We start from the raw sequence: 25,880 nt of genomic DNA, 5'->3' as shown, positions 1-25,880 counted from the left end.
CCATGCTGTTATGCTAGATGCAACTTCATATTGACCATGTAATTATATTTCGTGGTAGTAAACATTACATATTCACATTTTAACATTAGCTTTTGAAAGTCTTTGTAGGTTCAGTAATCCAAAGAGGTTTGGCTGTCTGACATCTACCCTGGTAATTCAGGTAGAGGTGTTTTGAGGGATACAGAACACATCACTTGCCCACCAATAAGAGTTGAGGGCCAGGATTCAAACAAACTGCACTGTGCTGAACTGTTAAATGGCCGCCGAAGTTAGTGAAGAGTTAAGGAGTAGTCTTAAGGAGGGACAGGGTGGGAGGTCATGCTGCATGCACAGTGGACAGAGGAGGGGACACCTGTTCTGGACAACCTTGGCATTAGGGGGGGAGGAACTGTAGGGACTAGCAGTTGGAGTCGTCACACAGCTGTGCATCACAGAAGAACCGTGAGCCTCGTTTAGCAGTACGGGCTGTGAAGGGGACACTCTTCAACACTGAGGGGGGAGGAGGATGAGGTGAAAATGTCACACCTGAGACAGAGGAACCTGTACTGGTGCTGTACTATGGTAGACCATCTGATGTGCCATCAGCTTGGTACACTTCTCAGTGTTGTCACTGTAATATCTTCATATCCAGTGTTCCAGCCCTCTCTGTGCCATACCTCCATGTTTTGGTGTATGGACCACAAGGTTTTTGGGTGCTTCTGAAATTGCACCATATTCCCTATACAGTGTACTACGTTTTGACCAGCAGTGCACTATATGGATTATGTTGCCAGGACAGGGATATACTGCATGTTGAATAACGTAGGTGACGCTATGTCCAGGAGGGCAGGGATATACTGCATGTTGAATAACGTAGGTGACGCTATGTCCAGGAGGGCAGGGATATACTGCATGTTGAATAACGTAGGTGACGCTATGTCCAGGAGGACAGGGATATACTGCATGTTGAATAACGTAGGTGGCGCTATGTCCAGGAGGACAGGGATATACTGCATGTTGAATAACGTAGGTGACGCTATGTCCAGGAGGACAGGGATATACATGTTGAATAACGTAGGTGACGCTATGTCCAGGAGGGCAGGGATATACTGCATGTTGAATAACGTAGGTGGCGCTATGTCCAGGAGGACAGGGATATACTGCATGTTGAATAACGTAGGTGACGCTATGTCCAGGAGGACAGGGATATACATGTTGAATAACGTAGGTGACGCTATGTCCAGGAGGGCAGGGATATACTGCATGTTGAATAACGTAGGTGGCGCTATGTCCAGGAGGACAGGGATATACTGCATGTTGAATAACGTAGGTGACGCTATGTCCAGGAGGACAGGGATATACATGTTGAATAACGTAGGTGACGCTATGTCCAGGAGGGCAGGGATATACTGCATGTTGAATAACGTAGGTGACGCTATGTCCAGGAGGACAGGGATATACTGCATGTTGAATAACGTAGGTGACGCTATGTCCAGGAGGACAGGGATATACTGCATGTTGAATAACGTAGGTGACGCTATGTCCAGGAGGACAGGGATATACTGCATGTTGAATAACGTAGGTGACGCTATGTCCAGGAGGACAGGGATATACTGCATGTTGAATAACGTAGGTGACGCTATGTCCAGGAGGACAGGGATATACTGCATGATGAATAACGTAGGTGGCGCTATGTCCAGGAGGACAGGGATATACTGCATGTTGAATAACGTAGGTGACGCTATGTCCAGGAGGACAGGGATATACTGCATGTTGAATAACGTAGGTGACGCTATGTCCAGGAGGACAGGGATATACTGCATGTTGAATAACGTAGGTGACGCTATGTCCAGGAGGACAGGGATATACTGCATATTGAATAACATAGATGACGCTATGTCCAGGAGGACAGGGATATACTGCATGTTGAATAACGTAGGTGACGCTATGTCCAGGAGGACAGGGATATACTGCATATTGAATAACATAGATGACGCTATGTCCAGGAGTACAGGGATATACATGTTGAATAACGTAGATGATGTACTTTTTGTAAAGGGCCTAGTAACAGGAAGGAAAGGCATTATTAACACATTATTAACATATTATTACAATTATTAACATTTAACATTTGGATTATTTCACAGTAGATTTTGATTAATGAGAGTTGAGTTCAGGAACTGTCCTGAGTTAGCACATCCCATGAAGCAGGGCATTGGGAGGGTAATGACTCAACTACATGCCTACTGTAGTTATACTTTGAGGCTCAATTGCTGCTTAGCCGCACAGACACTGCATAATGATGAGACCCTACTAATCTAGATAACTAGCAGGCCACAAAAAATAAACTACTGGGACATGATTGAGAACTGGAATCTGCTGTTGTCTAGATGCTCTGGAGCCTCTGGTAGTGGTGTCTGAACTGCGTAACACAGTGCTCCTCCAGCCGAGCAGTTGAGGACCACAGTGATCTTAGCCCAGTCCCTGGGGCTGCTTGGGCTGCTGGGGATTGTGCTGGGTTGGGGCTGAGGTTGGGGCTGGGGTTGGGACTGGGGATTGGGCTGGGGCTGCTGGGTTAGGGTTGGGGCTGCTGGGGCTTGGAATGGGCTGGGGATTGGGCTGGGTTGGGGCTGAGGTTGGGGCTGGGGTTTGCCCTGGAGCTGCTGGGTTAGGGTTGGGGCTGCTGGGGCTTGGAATGGGCTGGGGCTTGGGCTGCTGGGTTAGGGTTGGGGCTGCTGGGGCTTGGGATGGGCTGGGTTAGGGCTGGGGATGGGGCTGCTGGGTTAGGGTTGGTGCTGCTGGGGCTTGGGATGGGCTGGGGCTTGGGATGGGACTGCTTGGGCTGGGTTGAGGCTGCTGGGGCTTGGACTGGGTTGGGGCTTGGGAATGGGCTTCTGGGGCTTGGGCTGGGTTGGGGCTTCAGGGGCTTGGGCTGGGTTGGGGCTGCTGGGGCTTGGGCTGGGTTGGGGCTGGGTTGGGGCTGCTGGGGCTGGGGCTTGGGATGGGGCTGGGGTTGGGGTGGGGCTGGGGTTGGGGCTTGGACTAGGGGACCTGGGGCTCCTACTGGGCATGGCTAGGTTCTGCGTGGCTACCAGCGAGGCTGCATATCGAGCCCACCTGTGATGATATCCTCAATGGTGCCGTCCTTCCCCTCGTATACGGGTCTGTGGTCCTTGGCCTGGCGTTTACGCAGCTCAGAGATCAGCTCCTGTTGCTGCTGCCTCTTTTTTACTACCTGGACCTGGGAGGGAGAGGAGGAAGAACATCAAATTCTGCCGAAATGGCTTGAGCTGCCAGAGGATCGTTTCAATCATACAAATGCAGAAACTCCTTATAGTAAGTGTGAGAGCCTTATATTGAGAATTATAAAACAAGTGGGTCTAATCCTGGCTGCTGATTGGTTAATACCGCATTCCAGACGGTGCCTATTCCACAAGTTACCGCCGGCTAAAGCTATGACGTTGAAGTGCCTATTTACCCTGTTCCATCTCACTGCGCAATCCATTTTCTCATCAGTCCAGCCAGACAATTTATAAAGTCAATCTCCACTGTAAAAAGCATTGAGACATTTACTTTAGACTACCTTTTAGTTTTCAACAGCAGAGATTTGTATAAATCTTGCTGTCTGTCAGTCTTGTGGTCAATCAGGTGGTCAGCCTGGTGGTCTGGTGGTCAGTCAGGTGGTCTGGTGGTCAGTCATGTGGTCAGCCTGGTGGCCAGTCAGGTGGTCTGGTGGTCAGTCAGGTGGTCTGCCTGGTGGTCAGGTGGTCAATCAGGTGGTCTGGTGGTCAGTCTGGTGGTCAGTCAGGTGGACTGGTGGTCAGTCAGGTGGTCACCCTGGTGGCCAGTCAAGTGGTCTGGTGGTCAGTCAGGTGGTCAGTCAGGTGGTCTGGTGGTCAGTCAGGTGGACTGGTGGTCAGTCAGGTGGTAAGCCTGTTGGTCAGGTGGTCAGTCTGGTGGTCAGGTGGTCAGTCTGGTGGTCAGCCTTGTGGTCTGGTGGTCAGTCAGGTGGTCAGTCAGGTGGTCAGACAGGTGGTCAGGCTGGTGGTCAGGCTGGTGGTCAGTCTGGTGGTCAGGTAGTCAGTCAGGTGGTCTGTCTGGTGGTCAGCCAGGTGGTCAGCCGAGTGGTCAGTCAGGTGGTCAGCCAGGTGGTCATATCCATCATTTAGTCTAAATGCTAGAGCACATTAAGCTCAATGTTACTAATGTTTGTTGAGTCCAGTTTTAGTATTTGGATTTAGATTTATTTATTATGGATCCACATTAGTTCCTGCTAAAGCAGCAGCTACTCTTCCTGGGCTCCAGCTAAATTAAGGCAGTTATGCAATTTTATTATAATACAATATAATACATTCACAACGGTAAGCATTTCACTGTAAGGTCTACACCTGTTGTACTCGGCACATGCGCGTTGATTTCACAATAGATTGTGTGCCATCAGCTACTACATCTACAACACAAAATCCATGTGTAAGTGTGTGTATAGTACGTATGTCATCGTGTGTGTGTCTGCATGTGTCTGTGCCTGTGTGTGTGTCTCTTCGCAGTCCCCGCTGTTCCATAAGGTGTATCTGGTTGTTTTCCAATCTAATTTTACTGCTTGTGTGAGTTACTTGATGTGGAATAGAGTTCCATGTAGTCATGGCACTATGTAGTACTGTGTGCCTCCCATAGTCTGTTCTGGACTTGGGGACTGTGAAGAGACCTCGGATGGCATGGCTTGTGGGGTATGAATGGGTGTCTGAGCTGTGTGTCAGTAGTTCAAACAGACGGCTCGGTGGATTCAACATGTCAATTCCTCTCACATATACAAGTAGTGATGAAGTCCATCTCTCCTCCCCTTTAAGCCAGGAGAGATTGACATGCATATGATTAATATTAGCTCTCTGTGTACATCCAAGGGCCAGCCGTGCTGCCCTGTTCTGAGTCTTTTGTTGTGGCACCTGACCACACAACTGAACTGTAGACCAGGTGCGTCAAAACCAGGGCCTGTAGGATCTGCCTTGTTGATAGTGTTGTTAAGAAGGTAGAGCAGCGCTTTATTATGGACAGACTTCTCCCCATCCTAGCTACTGTTGTATCAATATGTTTTTACCATGACAGTTTACAATCCAGGGTTACTCCAAGCAGTTTAGTCACCTCAACTTGCTCAATTTCCACATTATTCATTACAATATTTAGTTCAGGGTTTAGGGTTTAGTGAATGATTTGTCCCAAAAACAATGCTTTTCATTTTGGAAATATTTAGGACAAACGTATTCCTTGCAACCCATTCTGAAACTAACTGCAGCTCTTTGTTAAGTGTCATTTCAGTGCCTGTAGTAGCTGATGTATATAGTGTTGAGTTATCAGTGGCATGTCGTTAGTAAAGTTTGAAAAAGGTAAGGGGCCTAGGAAGCTGCCCTGAGTAATTCCGGATTCTACCTGGATTATGTTGGAGAGGCTTCCATTAAAGAACACCTTCTGTGTTCTGTTAAACACATACGTTTTCCTAGCAGCAGACAATGATCAATAATGTCAACATGCGCACTGAAGTCTAACAAAACAGCCCCCACAATCTTTTTATCATATATTTATCTAAGTCATTTTTGTAAGTGCTGTGCTTGTTGAATGTCCTTCCCTATAATTTGTTTACTGCAAAATAGCATTGTATCTGGTCAAACACCATTTTTTACAAAAGTTTACCAAGGGTTGATAACAGGCTGATTGGTTGGCTATTTATGCCAGAATTGTATAATTCTTAGGTAGCGGAATTACTTTTGCTTCCCTCCAGGCCTGAGGGCACACACTTTCTAGAAGGCTTAAACTGAAGATATGGCAAATAGAAGTAGCAATATCGTCCGCTATTGTCCTCAGAGATTTTCATCTAAGTTGACAGACCCCTGGTGGCTTTGTCACGTTCTGACCTTTATTTCCTTTGTTTTGTCTTCATTTAGTATGGTCAGGGCGTGAGTTGGGGTGGGCAGTCTGTTGGTTTTTCTATGTTGGTTTTTGTGTTCAGCCTCGTATGGTTCTCAATCAGAGGCAGGTGTCGTTAGTTGCCTGGGTTTCACTGTGTGTTTGTGGGTGTTTGTTTCCGTGTGTGTGTTTGTCGCCACACGGTACTGTTTCGGTTTTCATCCCATCGTTTATTGTTTTGTATTTCAGTGTTCAGTTTGTTTTTAATAAATCGTCATGAACACTTACCATGCTGCATCTTGGTCCGATCCTTACTCCTCTTCAAACGAAGAGGAGATCTGCCGTTACAGGCTTGTCTTTGTTGATAGTCAACAATACTTTTTTATCTCTTCCTCACTCAAAATTACAATGCTTGTCTTTCATAATTTGGTCTGATATATTTGGATGTGCAGTGTCAGCATTTGCTGCTGGCATGTTATGCCTAAATTTGCTAATTAAATCATCATTGAGCATCTTTTGGCTTTTTGGGCCTTGTCTGTCAGAATCAGGGCTAGGGAGACTTCTAGTATTGTACCTTGGGGTCATGTTGCTTGGCCTCCTGAGCCAGTAACTTCTCTCTCATGGCTTTCTCCTGCTTTTTCCTCTGCTCATTGTCCTCCACTGCATCCTGTAGGGAGGACATCACAAAATGCACGCCATTCAGAGACAACTTGGCTAAGCCAAAAGCTATGGAAAGATTTGCTCTCTTTTATAATAGCAGAACTGGATCTGGGAGTTGAGTAAACATAGAGATAACATACTTTCATGTAGCTAAACAGTCAGCACCATTAATTTTCTCTGTGTGTTTATGTGTCTCTTGCTCTTCCCCTCCCTGTTTCTCTAACACGCACACACACACACGCACACACACACACGTACACACACACGCACACGCACACGCACAGATCCTTTAGCTGCACGTTTCTTTAACAGATCCATAAATCCTTGTAGAGAACAATCTCAGGAAGGTGTCTGTGTCGCAGGACAGAGCTGTCCATCCGGGGGAGGCAGAGGAAGAGCGGGCCATCGGTCCAGGGGTCAGAGGGGGAGGCAGGGGCAGGAGGGGAAGGCAGGTGGGAAGGGGGGAAGACGGGGCCCAGTTTAAACACCACCACTACTGTTCTGACCCAGCTGGCCCTTCCTGTTATTAGACCTGTTACTCCAGTCCACACCCTGTCCTGTGGCACACAGACCGTTCTGCTTTTCTCTGGGAGGCAGCGGGACAACAGCCAGACTAACTCAAGGTTAGGCTAACTCCCATAGGACAGAGAGAGTAAGCTCCTCCTGAACATGGCCCTGTGAGGCTCAGTTGGTAAAAGTGTGGCGCTATTGACACACATCAAAGCACTACAAGGTTGTGGGTTCATTTCCTACAGGGATCACATACACATTCTCACTTTACAATAAGTCACTTTGGAGTACAGCGTTAGCTAAGTGGCCTGTTACATACATTTGATCCCTGTAGAAGATGTGTGTTGTTTGGTCCTTCCTTACCTTGTAAGCTCTGATGAATCGCACAAACACAGGGAAGAACACGGAGGGAGGAGTCGTCTTGGAACTCTCCCCAAAGTAGTTCACCACATTGTTGAAGGCTTCCTAGAAATGAGAGAGAGAGAGAGAGAGACACGTGTCAAGGGTAGAACACAACATTTGTCAACATTGCAAACCTTAACAAAGCCTTTTTTATAGTGTTGTGCTGTATTGTTGCACAGGTCTTTGTTGTGCTGCGTCTCAGAAGGAAGAGGTGTTGTTTCATTTTACAGTAAGTTGTGTTGTGTTTTGACCAGTTGGTAGTTTTAGAACAAGTCATTTTCATGAAGAAAAATTGTGTGCTTGCTTTAGCGATCAACAAAATGTTTTTGAGTAGTGGAAGAAGTATAAGTTTTAAAATGTTAGAGACGTCAGTGTTGAAAAATTCAGTTTGTAGTTTTGATAGGATGGAGGTGGCGTGAGAACCTCAGCGGTCTTGGCATCCTTCTGCAGTTTGTCCAGCTGAGTGTCGCTGGTCTGGAGGAAGCCCTTGAGAACAGAGTGGTCGTGGAGACTAGACTCTCTCCTGATCAGATCCATCCCTTTACCCAGCTCCCGCACGTCCAACAGCACATTCTCCAGAGACACTAGAGAGAGAGATACATACGCACGCACGCACGCACGCACGCACACACACACACACACACACACACACACACACACACACACACACACATCAAACCTCCTTATTTCAACTGTGCATCACATGTACTATAGTCTTTGTACAGTGAGAAGAGAAGAATCCATTCAAGTTGCATGGTGTCTGTGTGTGTAACTCGGTAGTCACCTGCAGCAGCTTTGTCCACAAAGTGCAGTTCGTTGAAGAAGTTAGCCAGCTCAGGATACTTCTCCTTGACAACCACAGCTATGTAGTGGAGCAGAGTCATCTTCCTGTCTGTAGACTTGGTGTCCAGTAGCTGTGGGAGGAGAGAATTCCATATCAGTCAAGGCTCTTTTCACTTGCTCTGGAGGAGTACATTTTGAAACAAGTGTACACATCACAGGAGGTTGGTGGTACCTTAATTGGGGAGTAAGGGCTCTTAATAATGGCTGGAGTGGAATAGGTGGAATGTGTCACGCCCTGGTCGAAGTATATTGTGTTTGTCTGCATTTATTTGGTTAGGCCAGGGTGTGACATGGGTTTTTTGTGGTGTGTTTTGTCTTGGGGGTGTCTAGCATAGTCTATGGCTGCCTGAGGCGGTTCTCAATCAGAGTCAGGTGATTATCGTTGTCTCTGATTGGGAACCATATTTAGGCAGCCATATTCTTTGAGTATTTCGTGGGTGATTGTTCCTGTCTCTGTGTTTGTGTTCACCAGATAGGCTGTATAGGTTTTCACGTTCGTTCTTTGTTTTGTTTAGTTATTTCATGTCGAGTCATTTATTAAAGAACATGAATAACCACCACGCTGCATTTTGGTCCGCTTCTCTTCCACCAGACGAAAGCCGTTACAGAATCACCCACCACAACGGGACCAAGCGGCGTGGTAACAGGCAACAGCAACAGCAGGAGAAACATAATAAGGATTTCTGGACTTGGGAGGAAATCCTAAATGGAGAAGGACCCTGGGCTCAGCCTGGAGAATATCGCCGCCCCAAAGAAGAACTGGAGGCGAAGAAAGCGGAGAGGCGCCGGTATGAGGAGGCAGCACGGCGACTCGGAAGGAAGCTCGAGAGTCAGCCCCAAAAATTTCTTGGGGGGAGGCTCAGGGAGAGTGTGGCTAAGTCAGGAGTCAGACCTGAGCCAACTCTCCCTGTTTATCGTGAGGAGCCAAGGAGGAGACCAGAACCAGAGCCGGTGTTGGAGGTGAGCGAAGCAGAGACTGTGAAGGAGTTAATGGGGAAATTGAAGGAGAGAGAAATGAGGGAGTTGCTGTGTTGGTGCTTTTTGCATGGAATTCGCCCGACGGAACGTGTCAGGGATTTGATGGCACCTGGGTCAGCGCTCCATACTCGTCCTGAGGTGCGTGTTAGTCGGCTGGTGAAGTTGTTGCCAGCCTCACGCACCAGGCCTCCTGTGCACATCCCGAGCCTTGCACGTCCTGTGCCAGCACTGCTCTCAAGATCGCCAGTACGCCTTCACGGTCTAGCCCATCCTGTGCCACCTCCACACACCAGCCCTCCGGTGGCATCTCCCCGCACCAGGCTTCCTGTGTGTGTCCTCGGCCCAGTACCACCAGTGCCAGCACCACGCATCAGGCCTACAGTGCGCCTCGCCTCTCCAGCGCTGCCGGAGCCTTCCTCCTTTCCTGCGCTGCCGGAGTCTCCCGCCTGTTCAGCGCTGCCCGAGCCTTTCTCCTCTCCTGCGCTGCCGGAGTCTCCCGCCTGTTCAGTGCAGCCGGAGCCTTTCTCCTCTCCTGCGCTGCCGGAGTCTCCCGCCTGTTCAGCGCAGCCAGAGCCTTCCTCCTCTACAGCGCTGCTGGAGTCTCCCGCCTGTTCAGCGCTGCCAGAGCCTTCCTCCTCTACAGCGCTGCTGGAGTCTCCTGCCTGTTCAGCGCAGCCAGAGCTGCCAGCCTGCATGGTGCAGCCAGAGCTGCCAGCCTGCATGGAGCAGCCAGAGCTGCCAGCCTGCATGGAGCAGCCAGAGCTGCCAGCCTGCATGGAGCAGCCAGAGCTGCCAGTCTGCATGGAGCAGCCAGAGCTGTCAGTCTGCATGGAGCAGCCAGAGCTGTCAGTCTGCATGGAGCAGCCAGAGCTGTCAGTCTGCATGGAGCAGCCAGAGCTGTCAGTCTGCATGGAGCAGCCAGAGCCGCCAGTCTGCATGGAGCAGCCAGAGCTGTCAGTCTGCATGGAGCAGCCAGAGCTGTCAGTTTGCATGGAGCAGCCAGAGATGTCAGTCTGCAAGGACCTGCCAGTCTGCAAGGAGCAGCCAGAGCTGTCAGTCTGCATGGAGCAGCCAGATCCGTCAGTCTGCCAGGATCCGCCAGTCAGCCAGACTCTTCCAGATCCGCCAGTCAGCCAGACTCTTCCAGATCCGCCAGTTAGCCAGACTCTTCCAGATCAGCCAGTCAGCCAGACTCTTCCAGATCTGCCAGTCAGCCAGACTTTTCCAGATCTGCCACTCAACCAGACTCTTCCAGATCTGCCAGTCAGCCAGACTCTTCCAGATCTGCCAGTCAGCCAGACTCTTCCAGATCTGCCAGTCAACCAGACTCTTCCAGATCTGCCAGTCAACCAGACTCTTCCAGATTTGCCAGTCAACCAGACTCTTCCAGATTTGCCAGTCAACCAGACTCTTCCAGATCCGCCAGTCAGCCAGGATCTGCCAGAACCGCCAGCCAGCCAGGATCTGCCGGATCCAACTACCTGCCTGAGCTTCCACTCAGTGCTGAGCCTCCCCTCAGTGCTGAGCTTCCCCTCAGTCCCGAGCTGCCTCAGTCCCGAGCTGCCCCTCAGTCCTGAGCTGCCCGTCAGTCCAGAGCTGCCCCTCAGTCCAGTGGGGTTCTGGGTGAGGACTACTAGGCCATGGTCGGCGGCGAGGGTGGACTATCCTAGGATGCGAGGAGGAGGGACTAAGGCATTGATAGAGTGGGGTCCACGTCCCGCGCCGGAGCCGGAGCCGCCACCGTGGACAGACGCCCACCCGGACCCTCCCTATTGTTTTGATGTGCGTCCGGGAGTCCGCACCTTAGGGGGGGGGGGTTCTGTCACGCCCTGGTCGAAGTATATTGTGTTTGTCTGCATTTATTTGGTTAGGCCAGGGTGTGACATGGGTTTTTTGTGGTGTGTTTTGTCTTGGGGGTGTCTAGCATAGTCTATGGCTGCCTGAGGCGGTTCTCAATCAGAGTCAGGTGATTATCGTTGTCTCTGATTGGGAACCATATTTAGGCAGCCATATTCTTTGAGTATTTCGTGGGTGATTGTTCCTGTCTCTGTGTTTGTGTTCACCAGATAGGCTGTATAGGTTTTCACGTTCGTTCTTTGTTTTGTTTAGTTATTTCATGTCGAGTCATTTATTAAAGAACATGAATAACCACCACGCTGCATTTTGGTCCGCTTCTCTTCCACCAGACGAAAGCCGTTACAGAATGGCATCAAATACATGGTTTGATGCCATTCCATTGTCTCCGTTTGAGCCATTATTATGATCCTTTTCCACTCAGCCTCCACTGGTACACATGGCGCCTTTTATAACTAGTGTCCGGCAGTTGACAGAGAAAAAGATATTCACAACCAGAATACATATCAGTGTCTTTTATCAACCTTGAAACAAGTGTACAAGTGTAGCCTTGTATTACTGATTACTACCTGGAACTGAATACATGTCCAGAATACATGACCCTTTCATTCTGGAGGAGTACACCTTGAAAAGTGTAGCCCTTGAGCAGTCTCTTGAGGACTTCCAGAGAGCCGCTCTCTAGAATGTGCTACTTTGTATCATACAGTACTCACCAGATCAAGACTTTGTAGTTTGAAGCCATACACAGATCCTCTCTTGCTGCTGTTCATGTAATTTCCCAGTGCTAAGATGATCTGTGTGAGTACAGATAGTAAAGAATAAACATCTTAGCACCATACTAATGTGGCAGTGGTCAAACAAAAGCTACTCGGTTTCCCTACATATTTGTTACACTAAGAGTATCTTTCGTCCATTGCCTACAGTTGACCTGGATGATCTTTGTGCTATGAATATTTTGGGAAACTCACCACTGACTGCTAATGTGAAAGGATGCTTCTCTTCCAATTCAAACCAGTTTAATCATTGATGATGGACGATGAGAGAACCCTTACCTCTAGCATTCGTTTTAACTTGGGTGAAGACTTGACGGATGCGGACGCTGCGATGATGGCGTTGAGCTGCGGAGTTAGCATGTTGATGTTGTCTGAGAAGTTCCCTACGAACGTAATAATGTTCATCCTCTGGGTGAGCCGTTCGATCTTGGAGAAGAAGAGCATGAATCGGTCCTCGTCCGTCAGCGCGTCCAGCGGTCGCCGCTCCCGCTCGTACTGACGCATCATCTTCCCCTCCGCCTCCGTTGGAAGGAAACGCATCAGACACTCCACAAAGTCCACCGGCAGGGCCTTCAGGTCGAAGCTATAGGGAGAGAAAGATAGTACAGGTTACAATACGGAAAGATTAGAAACATCAGACACTCCACAAAGTCCACCGGCAGGGCCTTCAGGTCGAAGCTATAGGGAGAGAAAGATAGTACAGGTTACAATACGGAAAGATTAGAAACATCAGACACTCCACAAAGTCCACCGGCAGGGCCTTCAGGTCGAAGCTATAGGGAGAGAAAGATAGTACAGGTTACAATACGGAAAGATTAGAAACATCAGACGGGACAGGTTAGAAACATCAGACGAGGAGACAGGTTAGAAACATCAGACGAGGAGACAGGTTAGAAACATCAGACAGGACAGGTTAGAAACATCAGACAGGACAGGTTAGAAACATCAAACAGGACAGGTTAGAAAAATCAGGCAGGACAGGTTAGAAACATCAGACGAGGAGACAGGTTAGAAACATCAGACGGGACAGGTTAGAAACATCAGACGAGGAGACAGGTTAGAAACATCAGACAGGACAGGTTAGAAACATCAGACAGGACAGGTTAGAAACATCAGACGGGGAGACAGGTTAGAAACATCAGACGGGGAGACAGGTTAGAAACATCAGACGGGGAGACAGGTTAGAAACATCAAACAGGACAAGTTAGAAACATCAGACAGGACAGGTTAGAAACATCAGACAGGACAGGTTAGAAATATCAGACAGGACAGGTTAGAAATATCAGACAGGACAGGTTAGTAGCATCACAGGACAGGTTAGAAACATCAGACAGGACAGGTTAGAAATATCAAACAGGACAGGTTAGAAACATCAGACAGAACAGGTTAGAAACATCAGACAGGACAAGTTAGAAACATCAGACAGGACAGGTTAGAAACATCGGACGGGGAGACGGGTTAGAAACATCAGACAGGACAGGTTAGAAACATCAGACGAGAAGACAGGTTAGAAAATTCAGACAGGACAGGTTAGAAACATCAGACAGGACAGGTTAGAAACATCAGACGGGGAGACAGGTTAGAAACATCAGACAGGACAGATTAGAAACATCAGACGGGACAGGTTAGAAACATCAGACAGGACAGGTTAGAAACATCAGACAGGACAGGTTAGAAATATTAGACAGGACAGGTTAGAAATATCAGACAGGACAGGTTAGTAGCATCAGACAGGACAGGTTAGAAACATCAGACAGGACAGGTTAAAACATCAGAGAGACAGGACAGGTTAGTAGCATCAGACAGGACAGGTTAGTAACATCAGACGGGGAGACAGGTTAGAAACATCAGACAGGACAGGTTTGAAACATCAGACAAGACAGGTTAGAAACATCAGACAGGACAGGTTTGAAACATCAGATAAGACAGGTTAGAAACATCAGACAGGACAGGTTAGAAACATCAGACAGGACAGGTTAGAAACATCAGACAGGGAGACAGGTTAGAAACATCAGACGGGGAGACAGGTTAGAAACATCAAACAGGACAAGTTAGAAACATCAGACAGGACAGGTTAGAAACATCAGACAGGACAGGTTAGAAATATCAGACAGGACAGGTTAGTAGCATCAGACAGGACAGGTTAGAAACATCAGACAGGACAGGTTAGAAATATCAAACAGGACAGGTTAGAAACATCAGACAGAACAGGTTAGAAACATCAGACAGGACAAGTTAGAAACATCAGACAGGACAGGTTAGAAACATCGGACGGGGAGACGGGTTAGAAACATCAGACAGGACAGGTTAGAAACATCAGACGAGAAGACAGGTTAGAAACATCAGACAGGACAGGTTAGAAACATCAGACAGGACAGGATAGAAACATCAGACGGGGAGACATGTTAGAAACATCAGACAGGACAGGTTAGAAACATCAGACAGGACAGGTTAGAAACATCAGACAGGACAGGTTAGAAACATCAGACAGGGAGACAGGTTAGAAACATCAGACAGGACAGGTTAGAAACATCAGACAGGGAGACAGGTTAGAAACATCAGACAGGACAGATTAGAAACATCAGACGGGACAGGTTAGAAACATCAGACAGGACAGGTTAGAAACATCAGACAGGATAGGTTAAAAATATTAGACAGGACAGGTTAGAAATATCAGACAGGACAGGTTAGTAGCATCAGACAGGACAGGTTAGAAACATCAGACAGGACAGGTTAGAAACATCAGAGAGACAGGACAGGTTAGTAGCATCAGACAGGACAGGTTAGTAACATCAGACGGGGAGACAGGTTAGAAACATCAGACAGGACAGGTTTGAAACATCAGATAAGACAGGTTAGAAACATCAGACAGGACAGGTTTGAAACATCAGATAAGACAGGTTAGAAACATCAGACAGGACAGGTTAGAAACATCAGACAGGACAGGTTAGAAACATCAGACAGGGAGACAGGTTAGAAACATCAGATAGGACAGGTAAGAAACATCAGACAGGACAGGTAAGAAACATCAGACAGGACAGGTTAGAAACATCAGACAGGACAGGTTAGAAACATCAGACGGGGAGACAGGTTAGAAACATCAGACGGGACAGGTTAGAAACATCAGATAAGACAGGTTAGAAATATCAGACAGGACAGGTTAGAAACATCAGACATCAGACAGGTTAGAAACATCAGACAGGACAGGTTAGAAACATCAGACAGGACAGGTTAGTAACATCAGACGGGGAGACAGGTTAGAAACATCAGACAGGACAGGTTAGAAACATCAGACAGGACAGGTTAGAAACATCAGACAGGGAGACAGGTTAGAAACATCAGACAGGACAGATTAGAAACATCAGACGGGACAGGTTAGAAACATCAGACAGGACAGGTTAGAAACATCAGATAAGACAGGTTAGAAATATCAGACAGGACAGGTTAGAAACATCAGACGAGGAGACAGGTTAGAAACATCAGACAGGACAGGTTAGAAACATCAGACAGGACAGGTTAGTAACATCAGACGGGGAGACAGGTTAGAAACATCAGACAGGACAGGTTAGAAACATCAGACAGGACAGGTTAGAAACATCAGACAGGGAGACAGGTTAGAAACATCAGACAGGACAGATTAGAAACATCAGACGGGACAGGTTAGAAACATCAGACAGGACAGGTTAGAAACATCAGACAGGACAGGTTAGAAATATTAGACAGGACAGGTTAGAAATATCAGACAGGACAGGTTAGTAGCATCAGACAGGACAGGTTAGAAACATCAGACAGGACAGGTTAGAAACATCAGAGAGACAGGACAGGTTAGTAGCATCAGACAGGACAGGTTAGTAACATCAGACGGGGAGACAGGTTAGAAACATCAGACAGGACAGGTTTGAAACATCAGATAAGACAGGTTAGAAACATCAGACAGGACAGGTTAGAAACATCAGACAGGACAGGTTAGAAACATCAGACAGGGAGACAGGTTAGAAACATCAGATAGGACAGGTAAGAAACATCAGACAGGACAGGTTAGAAACATCAGACAGGACAGGTTAGAAACATCAGACAGGGAGACAGGTTAGTAACATCAGACGGGGAGACAGGTTAGAAACATCAGACGGGACAGGTTAGAAACATCAGATAAGACAGGTTAGAAATATCAGACAGGACAGGTTAGAAACATCAGACGAGGAGACAGGTTAGAAACATCAGACAGGACAGGTTAGAAACATCAGACAGGACAGGTTAGTAACATCAGACGGGGAGACAGGTTAGAAACATCAGACAGGACAGGTTAGTAACATCAGACGGGGAGACAGGTTAGAAACATCAGACAGGACAGGTTAGAAACATCAGATAAGACAGGTTAGAAACATCAGACAGGACAGGTTTGAAACATCAAATAAGACCGGTTAGAAATATCAGACAGGACAGGTTTGAAACATCAGATAAGACAGGTTAGAAACATCAAACAGGACAAGTTAGAAACATCAGACAGGACAGGAGACAGGTTGGAAACATCATACAGGACAGGAGACATGAGGTTAGAGCCAGCGGATGGGTCTCTTTTCTGAGTCAGGCTCCTCTCTAGGTTTCTTCCTACGAGGGAGTGTTTCCTTGCCACTGTGCTTCTGCTTGCTCTTTGAAAGTCTCGGCTGGTTACTGTAAAGCACTTTGTGACAACTGAATTGTTGATGTGGTTAATTGATAGAGAGTGAGGTATAGGCTACAGTACATACGTCTGTATGGCTTTGCAGATCTCTTCAGTGCTCTTGTTGGCCTTCCTCAGGGTGATAGCCAGGTTCTTGGAGCGGTTTGCGTCCAGCAGGGAGATCTTGTTGATAGCCTTCTGAGATACCTTGGTCTTGGGGCCACTCAGGTCCACCACTGGACCCTGGGCCTTGGTCTTAAACAGTTCCTCAAACTTCTCCACATCCAGGTCCTATAGACAGACAACACACACGACACACTCAGTCAAACGTGCTACCTCAATGCATGTCCATTTTCTATGAGAAGGAGAATGTTTCATTCAATGAGTTAGGACTTGGGCCTTGAATGAATTAGGAGTGGGGCCTTGAATGAATTAGGAGTGGGGCCTTGAATGAATTAGGAGTGGGGCCTTGAATGAATTAGGAGTGGGGCCTTGAATGAATTAGGAGTGGGGCCTTGAATGAATTAGGAGTGGGGCCTTGAATGAGTTAGGAGTGGGGCCTTGAATGAGTTAGAAGTAGGGCTTTGAGGTCCTATTTTCCTGACCACCCAACATGACAAAGAACAACTCAGGCCCCTAGTTAAGAGGTAAACTGTCAGATGAAGGCCCCTAATTAAGATGTAAACTGTCAGATGAAGGCCCCTAATTAAGAGGTAAACTGTCAGATGAAGGCCCGTAAAGGGAAGTTTGTCCTGAACTGGTAGACTCACCTCTAGTACTCTTTCATCATCTATCTCACTGAAGACCGTACCGTTGATCTGGTTGGGTTTCAGAGCGGTCCAGTTGAATATAGGCAGACGGAATTTGGTCTTGATGGGCTTCTTGATCCTGATAGCTGCAAACCGACAAAATTAGAGTGCTTATTATTAATTTAAAGAAAATCAGGAAAGCCATTACATAGAATATCAGGACAGCAATTTCATTGAAAATCAGGACAGCAATTTCATCGAAAATCAGGGCAGCCATTACATCGAAAGTCAGGACAGCCATTTCATTGAAAATCAGGACAGCCATTACATCGAAATTCAGGACGGCCATTATATAGAAAATCAGGACAACCATTACATAGAAAATCAGGATTGTGAAATTGTTCTGATATTCTATGTAATGGTTGTCCTGATTTTCCATTTAATCATAGAAAATCAGGACAGCCATTACATAGAAAATCAGGACAACCATTACATAGAAAATCAGGACAACCATTACATAGAAAATCAGGACAACCATTACATAGAAAATCAGGGCAACCATTACATAGAAAATCAGGGCAACCATTACATAGCAAATCAGGACAACCATTACGGGGCGGCAGGGTAGCCTAGTGGTTAGAGCGTTGGACTAGTAACCGGAAGGTTGCAAGTTCAAATCCCCTGAACAGGCAGGTAACCCACTGTTCCTAGGCCGTCATTGAAAATAAGAATTTGTTCTTAACTGACTTGCCTAGTAAAATAAAATTAAAATAGAAAATCAGGGCAACCATTACATAAAAAATCTGCCATATCACACAATCCGACTTGTATATTGTACTGTATTCTTTTGAACACATTCTATACTCCACCTTAAGTATATTTAGATGCAGATACTAGCTCTTACCTGATAGGCCCATATTGAGGATGAAATTGGGAGCAGTTCCTGGTAGAGGCGGGGCCATAGGAGGGGGTGGGGGTGGGCATGGAGCATTCTCTCCTGTGGAACAGAAGACAAACACAGCATAAAACAACGGCAGTCTATAGAGCCATAATAAAATCTCAAGCTTATGAATGTCTGTGAGAGAGACTCGTGGAGCTCTAACAGGCTCTATCAAATCAGTACGATGAATAAAAGATCATTCATATTGGTTTATGGTGGCATACACTAATTTTGTGCGTCCATCCAGCTGTGTGTGTCACCATAGTTCCTGGAACCATGCTGTAAACAGTGATTCTGAACCTTTTAGTGGAAAAGGTTGAGAACCCCTGCTGTGAAGGACAATGTGAATAGAAAGCCAACCAGTACACTTGGAGTCAGCACAATGATGTGAAAGACTATAACTGTGCATGGTAATGTACCTAGAGCAGAGGGAAGTGGAGGGGGGGGAGGAGGAGGTGGTGCTTCACTGGCCCTTGGTAGACTAGTCCCTGGTCCTCCTGGTCCTCCTGGCCCTGTTACTCCTCCAGGCCCCACTGAGAACCCTCCGTTCTGCCCAAAGTCACTGAGAGGCACCCCCGGACCTCCACCCCCTCCTCCTCCACCACTACCACCACCACCACCACCGCCTCCTCCCAGGGGCTCGATTGCTATGTCCCCGTCTGGCTGCTTGCGGAGGCGGATGGTCCCCTGCTGTTCCATCTCCAGCAGGCGCTTCTCGATGTTGAAGCTCCTCTGGAAGGCAGCATCCTTCTCCTTGATCATCCTCCTCAGGGTGTGGACCTGGGTGTTGGTCGACTCGTACGTCTCCTGTTGGGTCAGACCACCAGGGGGAGACAGAGACAAAGCACACTATGATGACTCCACAAACTATACAGGATCATAATCACTCCATTTCCTGACAATCAATTTGCTATCATAGCATTCTTGCTAGAGCATAGTTGATCAAACGTTAATGTCATTCTGCCATTGCTGTACATATAGTTCTCCAGGAGTTGTAAAACACTGTTGCACAACAACATATTAATACAACATTGAGACATATTACTGCTGTTCTGAACCATACATTTGATACTGTATATGAGAAATCTAATGATAATTGAAATCGGTATCATAATCGTGATCCCCAGCTCATCTTACCCGTATGACGTGGAGATCCTTGTCCTTCTGCAGGAGCTGCTTCTCCAGGTCAGCCACTTTCATAATGGTCTCATTCTCCACGTCCAGAAGCTTCTCTGTCACCTGGTACAGGGTGGACAGGAGGGTGAGCAAAGAAAGAGAAGGTAGGAGGCATGGAGAGTGAAGAGATGGGACAAGAGGGATGGAGAAAGGGGAGGAGGAGATGAATTAAAGCATTGATCCAGTAAAGTCCAACGCGGGCATCTCGCCCAGATCCCAGATTCTCTCTCTCTCTCTCTCTCTCTCTCTCTCTCTCTCTCTCTCTCTCTCTCTCTCTCTCTCTCTCTCTCTCTCTCTCTACTGTAATCTCTGCAGCATTAATAAGAAATGTGATATAACTAGTAACATGACACAGGCAGTGTAAGTGAGGCTGAACTGACACAGTTTTCACTTTTGAATTTGGACAGATAACACGTGTTGTAAACTAAAGGAATTCATAGGGTGGAATGTTTCGCTCTCTTCCTCCCCCATAATTCCTGGTCCCTGAAAGCAGGGTTTGTTTTGAAATTCTTAGGATGACGGCACGTCTAACTCTGACCTTTCTGTCATTGGAACAGTTTGGTGGATTGTTTCCTTGTATTACTGACTGACTGACACCAGAAAAGACAATAGTGATGTACCTGATTATCTAGTGGCCTGGTAGTCAGTCTGTTGGTCTAGTGGTCTGGTAGTCAGTCTGTTGGTCTAGTGGTCTGGTAGTCAGTCTGGTGGTATAGTGGCCTGGTAGTCAGTCTGTTGGTCTCGTGGTCTGGTAGTCAGTCTGTTGGTCTCGTGGTCTGGTGGTCAGTCTGGTGGTCTGGTAGTCAGTCTTGTGGTCTGGTGGTCAGTCTGGTGGTCTGGTAGTCAGTCTGTTTCTCAGTCTGGTGTCGGGTAGTCAGTCTGATGGTCAGTCTGGTGGTCAGTCTGGTGGTCTTGTAGTCAGTCTATTTCTCAGTCTGGTGGTCTGGTGGTCAGACAGGTGGTCAGTCAGGTGGTCAGCCTGGTGGTCAGTCTGGTAGTCTGGTGGTCTGGTGGTCAGTCTGGTGGTCTGGTAGTCAGTCTGGTGGTCTGGTAGTCAGTCTTGTGGTCTGGTGGTCAGTCTCGTGGTCTGGTAGTCAGTCTGGTGGTCTGGTAGTCAGTCTGGTGGTCTGGTAGTCAGTCTCGTGGTCTGGTGGTCAGTCTGGTGGTCTGGTAGTCAGTCTCGTGGTCTGGTGGTCAGTCTGGTGGTCTGGTAGTCAGTCTGGTGGTCTGGTGGTCAGTCTGGTGGTCTGGTAGTCAGTCTGGTGGTCTGGTAGTCAGTCTTGTGGTCTGGTGGTCAGTCTGTTGGTCTCGTGGTCTGGTGGTCAGTCTGGTGGTCTGGTAGTCAGTCTTGTGGTCTGGTGGTCAGTCTGGTGGTCTGGTAGTCAGTCTGTTTCTCAGTCTGGTGTCGGGTAGTCAGTCTGATGGTCAGTCTGGTGGTCAGTCTGGTGGTCTTGTAGTCAGTCTATTTCTCAGTCTGGTGGTCTGGTGGTCAGACAGGTGGTCAGTCAGGTGGTCAGCCTGGTGGTCAGTCTGGTAGTCTGGTGGTCTGGTGGTCAATCTGGTGGTCTGGTAGTCAGTCTATTTCTCAGTCTAGTGTCTGGTTGTCAGTCTGGTGGTCAGTCTGGTAGTCAGTCTGGTGGTCAGTCTGGTGGTCTGGTAGTCGGTCTGGTGGTCTGGTGGTCAGTCTGGTGGTCTGGTGGTCAGTCTGGAGGTCTGTTAGTCAGTTGGTTTCTCAGTCTGGTGTCTGGTAGTCAGTCTGGTGGTCAGTCTGATGGTCAGTCAGGTGGTCAGTCAGGTGGTCAGCCTGGTGGTCAGTCTGGTAGTCTGGTGGTCAGTCTGGTGGTCTGGTAGTCAGTCTATTTCTATGTTTGGTGTCTGGTAGTCAGTCTGGTGGTCTGTCTGGTGATCTGGTGGTCCGCCTGGTGTTCTGGTAGCCAGTCTGGTGGTCTGGTGGTCAGTCTGGTGGTCTGGTAGTCAGCCTGGTGGTCTGGTAGCCAGTCTGGTGGTCAGTCTGGTGGTCTGGTGGTCAGTCTGTTGTCTGGCAGTCTGTCTGGTGGTTTGGTGGTCAGCCTGGTGGTCTGGTAGTCAGTCTGGTGGTCAGTCTGGTGGTCAGTCTAGTGGTCAGTCTGGTGTCTGGTAGTCAGTCTGGTGGTCAGTCTGGTGGTCAGTCTGGTGGTCTGGTAGTCAGTCTGGGGGTCTGGTGGTCAGTCTGGTGGTCTGGTGGTCAGTCTGGTGGTCAGTCTGGTGGTCTGGTAGTCAGTCTGGGGGTCTGGTGGTCAGTCTGGTGGTCTGGTAGTCAGTCTGGTGGTCTGGTAGTCAGTCTGGTGGTCTGGTGGTCAGTCTTGTGGTCAGTCTGGTGGTCTGGTGGTTCTTACGTGGGACAGGTGTTCCTCCAGTTCCTCCACCTTCTCCAGAGCCACGTTCTTGGTCTCCGCGTCCTCCAGCAGCCCGCCCACATCAAATACATTGTCCAGGTAGGCCTGAATCTGGACTGACAGCTTGTCACTCTCTGTGTACTTGGATTTCTGTAGGGAGAGAAGGAGAGATTCAGGTCAGTGAGTCACAGTAAGACACATACATTAGAGGTATATGTGAAGGTACCTAAGAGGTAACATTTTAGTCTTCTTGGAAAAAGGACAGAACTTAAAATGACCATTTCCACTTCCTGCCTTCAAATGCGATATCAAAAGGCATAAGAAATAGCCTATGTATGGCTCCTTGGAGACTTCATTCAAGTAGATGTTGGGCCAGAAGTTTTTCCTGACCTGACCAGGTAAAATCCAGGCCCTGGTTTTAGTGACTGTTCATGAACACATGATTTACATGAATTATTATATTGTAATTATAGCGTCCTCCATACCTCCAGGTAGTCGTCAAGGCCCAGCTTGGTGAACTCATACTGCAGGTGAACCCTGAAGTTCATGTCTTCTACTGAGTGAACCATGATGTTGATGAACTGCATGCAGGCCACCATGAAGTCAATGTTCCCATCCTCCACACGGAAATAGTCCATCAGCTTCTCAAAGCGATGCTTCTCCTTGCACACCTGAAAAGGAAAAGAATGAGTATGTATTAGATCAATACAGAGCTGAGTATCTTTTGGGGAGTTTGCCAAGCAGTGAAAAAAGTCATCTTCCAGTCCAGTAGAGTAGGACGCAGTTCAGTTATGTTCCCTTCTGAACCACTTCAGTGTCTGATATGGTCCAATATTTATTATATAAATTTGTTATGTAATTTGTATAATGTATGGCTGTCTATTTGTAAAATACAGTTCCTGTGCTGTATTACAGAGTCTCAGGTTAGACAGTGACTATTTACCTGTTATTTTCATTTTGAATGACTGATAATCTTCCTTCCCAACAGAATGCCTAATGAAACCCTAAGAAAGTTGACATTAAAGGCATTAAATATATTTGAAATTATTCCAATTTAGATCATTTAAGATATACAAAAGTAAATGTATCATGGATATACTTCAATAGACTTCAATATATTCATGAAGTATGATAAAAACAAACAAAAAATGCCACCTGGGATGCCAAGGATATGAGTGTAAGCAAAGGTCAACACACTCAATTTGGAATGAAAATACCTCCTGATTATAGGAATTCATGGGAAAGGAACATAAGAAAATAAGGCAAAGGGATAAAGATCTCGCCAGACACACACACACACACAAACGATTACACACACACACACACACACACACACACACACACACACACACACACACACACACACACACACACACACACACACACACACACACGATTACACACACACACACACAAACAATTACACACACACGCAAACGATTACACACACACACACACATACAAATGGTTACACACACACAAACACAGAGCTGATTTCCCAACCTAAAGATAACCCTCAGATTTGAATAAAGACACAATCCCTTATTCCATATCAGCATTCTTTAACCTAGAGTTGTTGTGCTGTAATAAATACTTCATTACAGTACTAATATGGCTATAAACCAGGTCTGCTTCCCAAATGGCACCCTATCTCCTATATACTGCACTATTTTTTACAAGGGCCCAAAACATTTCAGTAATGTGTCAACTGTCATTATGATGACATTTTTATATCCCACTTCAAAGCTATTGGTTGAATCCCACATTGTTGTGACTGGGTGGCTGATTAGAGCATTGGGGCTCTGCAGATTGCTCAGAGTAATTGGGTTGTTCCGGTGTTTAGATGACTATTCAGGCTGTAAAGGCTAAGCAAACCTTTGTGATCCACTCACTCCCCAAGGGGAGTTGAACCTTATCAAGGTCACCTCATATCTGATGGTTTAATGAGACTAATAGCCCTATACATGGCAGGGTTTTGGCCTTTGCCTAGCAGAACTGTGTTCAAGTTGTATTTGCTTTATTGATTGAGCTTGCATGGCACAATGGAACTAGTGGAATAGTCCCAAATGTATAAACCCTATTAGGGCTGTTGCGGTGACCGTATTGCCGCCACACCGGCATGACGTTTAGTCACGGTAATTAGGCTTCTCCAAGCTCTGATGCTGCTGATGGTCATTAGTAGCCTACCAAACTTGCTAACTGCCTGGTACTCTATTGTCCCTGTAATCACTCTGACATCAATGCAAATGTAACTGAAAATCTAATCAAACACTTCATGATAGCCCATGAGCTCATGTTCCACAACATTTCTATGGGCTATACAATTGCAGGAGAAAACAGAATGATTGCCTCTATTAAAAAGAGGCGCTCCCATCAGTGTTCTATAGGCTGGGCCTACTATATTTATTTCTCAACTTTCCTAATATTAAGCACATTGCTTATACAACAGGAGTACAGCCTACCTGGCTGGCATGAAAATAAACCAGGGGAAAAGCATCCTCCATTCGCTATTTAAATGCATAGATGACATGTATTTTTTCCGCTGCCCTTGTTTCGATACAGGTGCATGATAATGGTCCATTCTAAATCAAAACAAATATCACACATAGTGCCTTGCGAAAGTATTCGGCCCCCTTGAACTTTGCGACCTTTTGCCACATTTCAGGCTTCAAACATAAAGATATAAAACTGTATTTTTTTGTGAAGAATCAACAACAAGTGGGACACAATCATGAAGTGGAATGACATTTATTGGAAATTTCAAACTTTTTTAACAAATCAAAAACTGAAAAATTGGGTGTGCAAAATTATTCAGCCCCCTTAAGTTAATACTTTGTAGCGCCACCTTTTGCTGCGATTACAGCTGTAAGTCGCTTGGGGTATGTCTCTATCAGTTTTGCACATCGAGAGACTGAAATTTTTTCCCATTCCTCCTTGCAAAACAGCTCGAGCTCAGTGAGGTTGGATGGAGAGCATTTGTGAACAGCAGTTTTCAGTTCTTTCCACAGATTCTCGATTGGATTCAGGTCTGGACTTTGATTTGGCCATTCTAACACCTGGATATGTTTATTTTTGAACCATTCCATTGTAGATTTTATGTTTTGGATCATTGTCTTGTTGGAAGACAAATCTCCGTCCCAGTCTCAGGTCTTTTGCAGACTCCATCAGGTTTTCTTCCAGAATGGTCCTGTAATTTGGCTTCATCCATCTTCCCATCAATTTTAACCATCTTCCGTGTCCATGCTGAAGAAAAGCAGGCCCAAACCATGATGCTGCCACCACCATGTTTGACAGTGGGTATGGTGTGTTCAGGGTGATGCGCTGTGTTGCTTTTACGCCAAACATAACGTTTTGCATTGTTGCCAAAAAGTTCAATTTTGGTTTCATCTGACCAGAGCACCTTCTTCCATATGTTTGGTGTGTCTCCCAGGTGGCTTGTGGCAAACTTTAAACAACACTTTTTATGGATATCTTTAAGAAATGGCTGTCTTCTTGCCACTCTTCCATAAAGGCCAGATTTGTGCAATATACAACTGATTGTTGTCCTATGGACAGAGTCTCCCACCTCAGCTGTAGATCTCTGCAGTTTATCCAGAGTGATCATGGGCCTCTTGGCTGCATCTCTGATCAGTCTTCTCCTTGTATGAGCTGAAAGTTTAGAGGGACGGCCATGTCTTGGTAGATTTGCAGTGGTCTGATACTCCTTCCATTTCAATATTATCGCTTGCACAGTACTCCTTGGGATGTTTAAAGCTTTGGAAATCTTTTTGTATCCAAATCCGGCTTTAAACTTCTTCACAACAGTATCTCGGACCTGCCTGGTGTGTTCCTTGTTCTTCATGATGCTCTCTGCGCTTTTAACGGACCTCTGAGACTATCACAGTGCAGGTGCATTTATACGGAGACTTGATTACACACAGGTGGATTGTATTTATCATCATTAGTCATTTAGGTCAACATTGGATCATTCAGAGATCCTCACTGAACTTCTGGAGAGAGTTTGCTGCACTGAAAGTAAAGGGGCTGAATAATTTTGCACGCCCAATTTTTCAGTTTTTGATTTGTTAAAAAAGTTTGAAATAT

General features: G+C 46.8%; 1 protein-coding gene across 3 annotated transcripts in view; it reads right to left on the bottom strand.

Moving 5' to 3' along the window:
- LOC135504021 (formin-like protein 3) overlaps window positions 1–25,880 on the bottom strand; it is a 99,298-nt gene that overhangs the window by 4,930 nt on the left and 68,488 nt on the right. For 2 of the 3 annotated variants that reach the window (XM_064922270.1, XM_064922269.1), the window contains exons 9-22: window positions 22,283–22,468; window positions 21,798–21,947; window positions 19,384–19,485; window positions 18,666–19,053; window positions 18,211–18,303; window positions 17,328–17,452; window positions 16,646–16,848; window positions 12,177–12,480; window positions 11,838–11,918; window positions 8,234–8,363; window positions 7,873–8,033; window positions 7,411–7,512; window positions 6,452–6,544; window positions 3,097–3,220 (exon numbers count right to left, since the gene is read on the bottom strand). In XM_064922270.1, coding sequence (XP_064778342.1) covers window positions 3,097–3,220; window positions 6,452–6,544; window positions 7,411–7,512; window positions 7,873–8,033; window positions 8,234–8,363; window positions 11,838–11,918; window positions 12,177–12,480; window positions 16,646–16,848; window positions 17,328–17,452; window positions 18,211–18,303; window positions 18,666–19,053; window positions 19,384–19,485; window positions 21,798–21,947; window positions 22,283–22,468 — 2,242 coding nt within the window. Of the gene's footprint in view, window positions 1–366; window positions 490–3,096; window positions 3,221–6,451; window positions 6,545–7,410; window positions 7,513–7,872; window positions 8,034–8,233; window positions 8,364–11,837; window positions 11,919–12,176; window positions 12,481–16,645; window positions 16,849–17,327; window positions 17,453–18,210; window positions 18,304–18,665; window positions 19,054–19,383; window positions 19,486–21,797; window positions 21,948–22,282; window positions 22,469–25,880 lie in introns of all 3 variants that reach the window. The other variant, XM_064922268.1, reaches the window with a different exon arrangement.

Source organism: Oncorhynchus masou, chromosome 18 (genome assembly GCF_036934945.1).
Source record: "Oncorhynchus masou masou isolate Uvic2021 chromosome 18, UVic_Omas_1.1, whole genome shotgun sequence".
Classification (NCBI taxonomy): Eukaryota; Metazoa; Chordata; class Actinopteri; order Salmoniformes; family Salmonidae; genus Oncorhynchus; species Oncorhynchus masou.
This window is presented reverse-complemented; position numbering and strand designations above follow the sequence as displayed.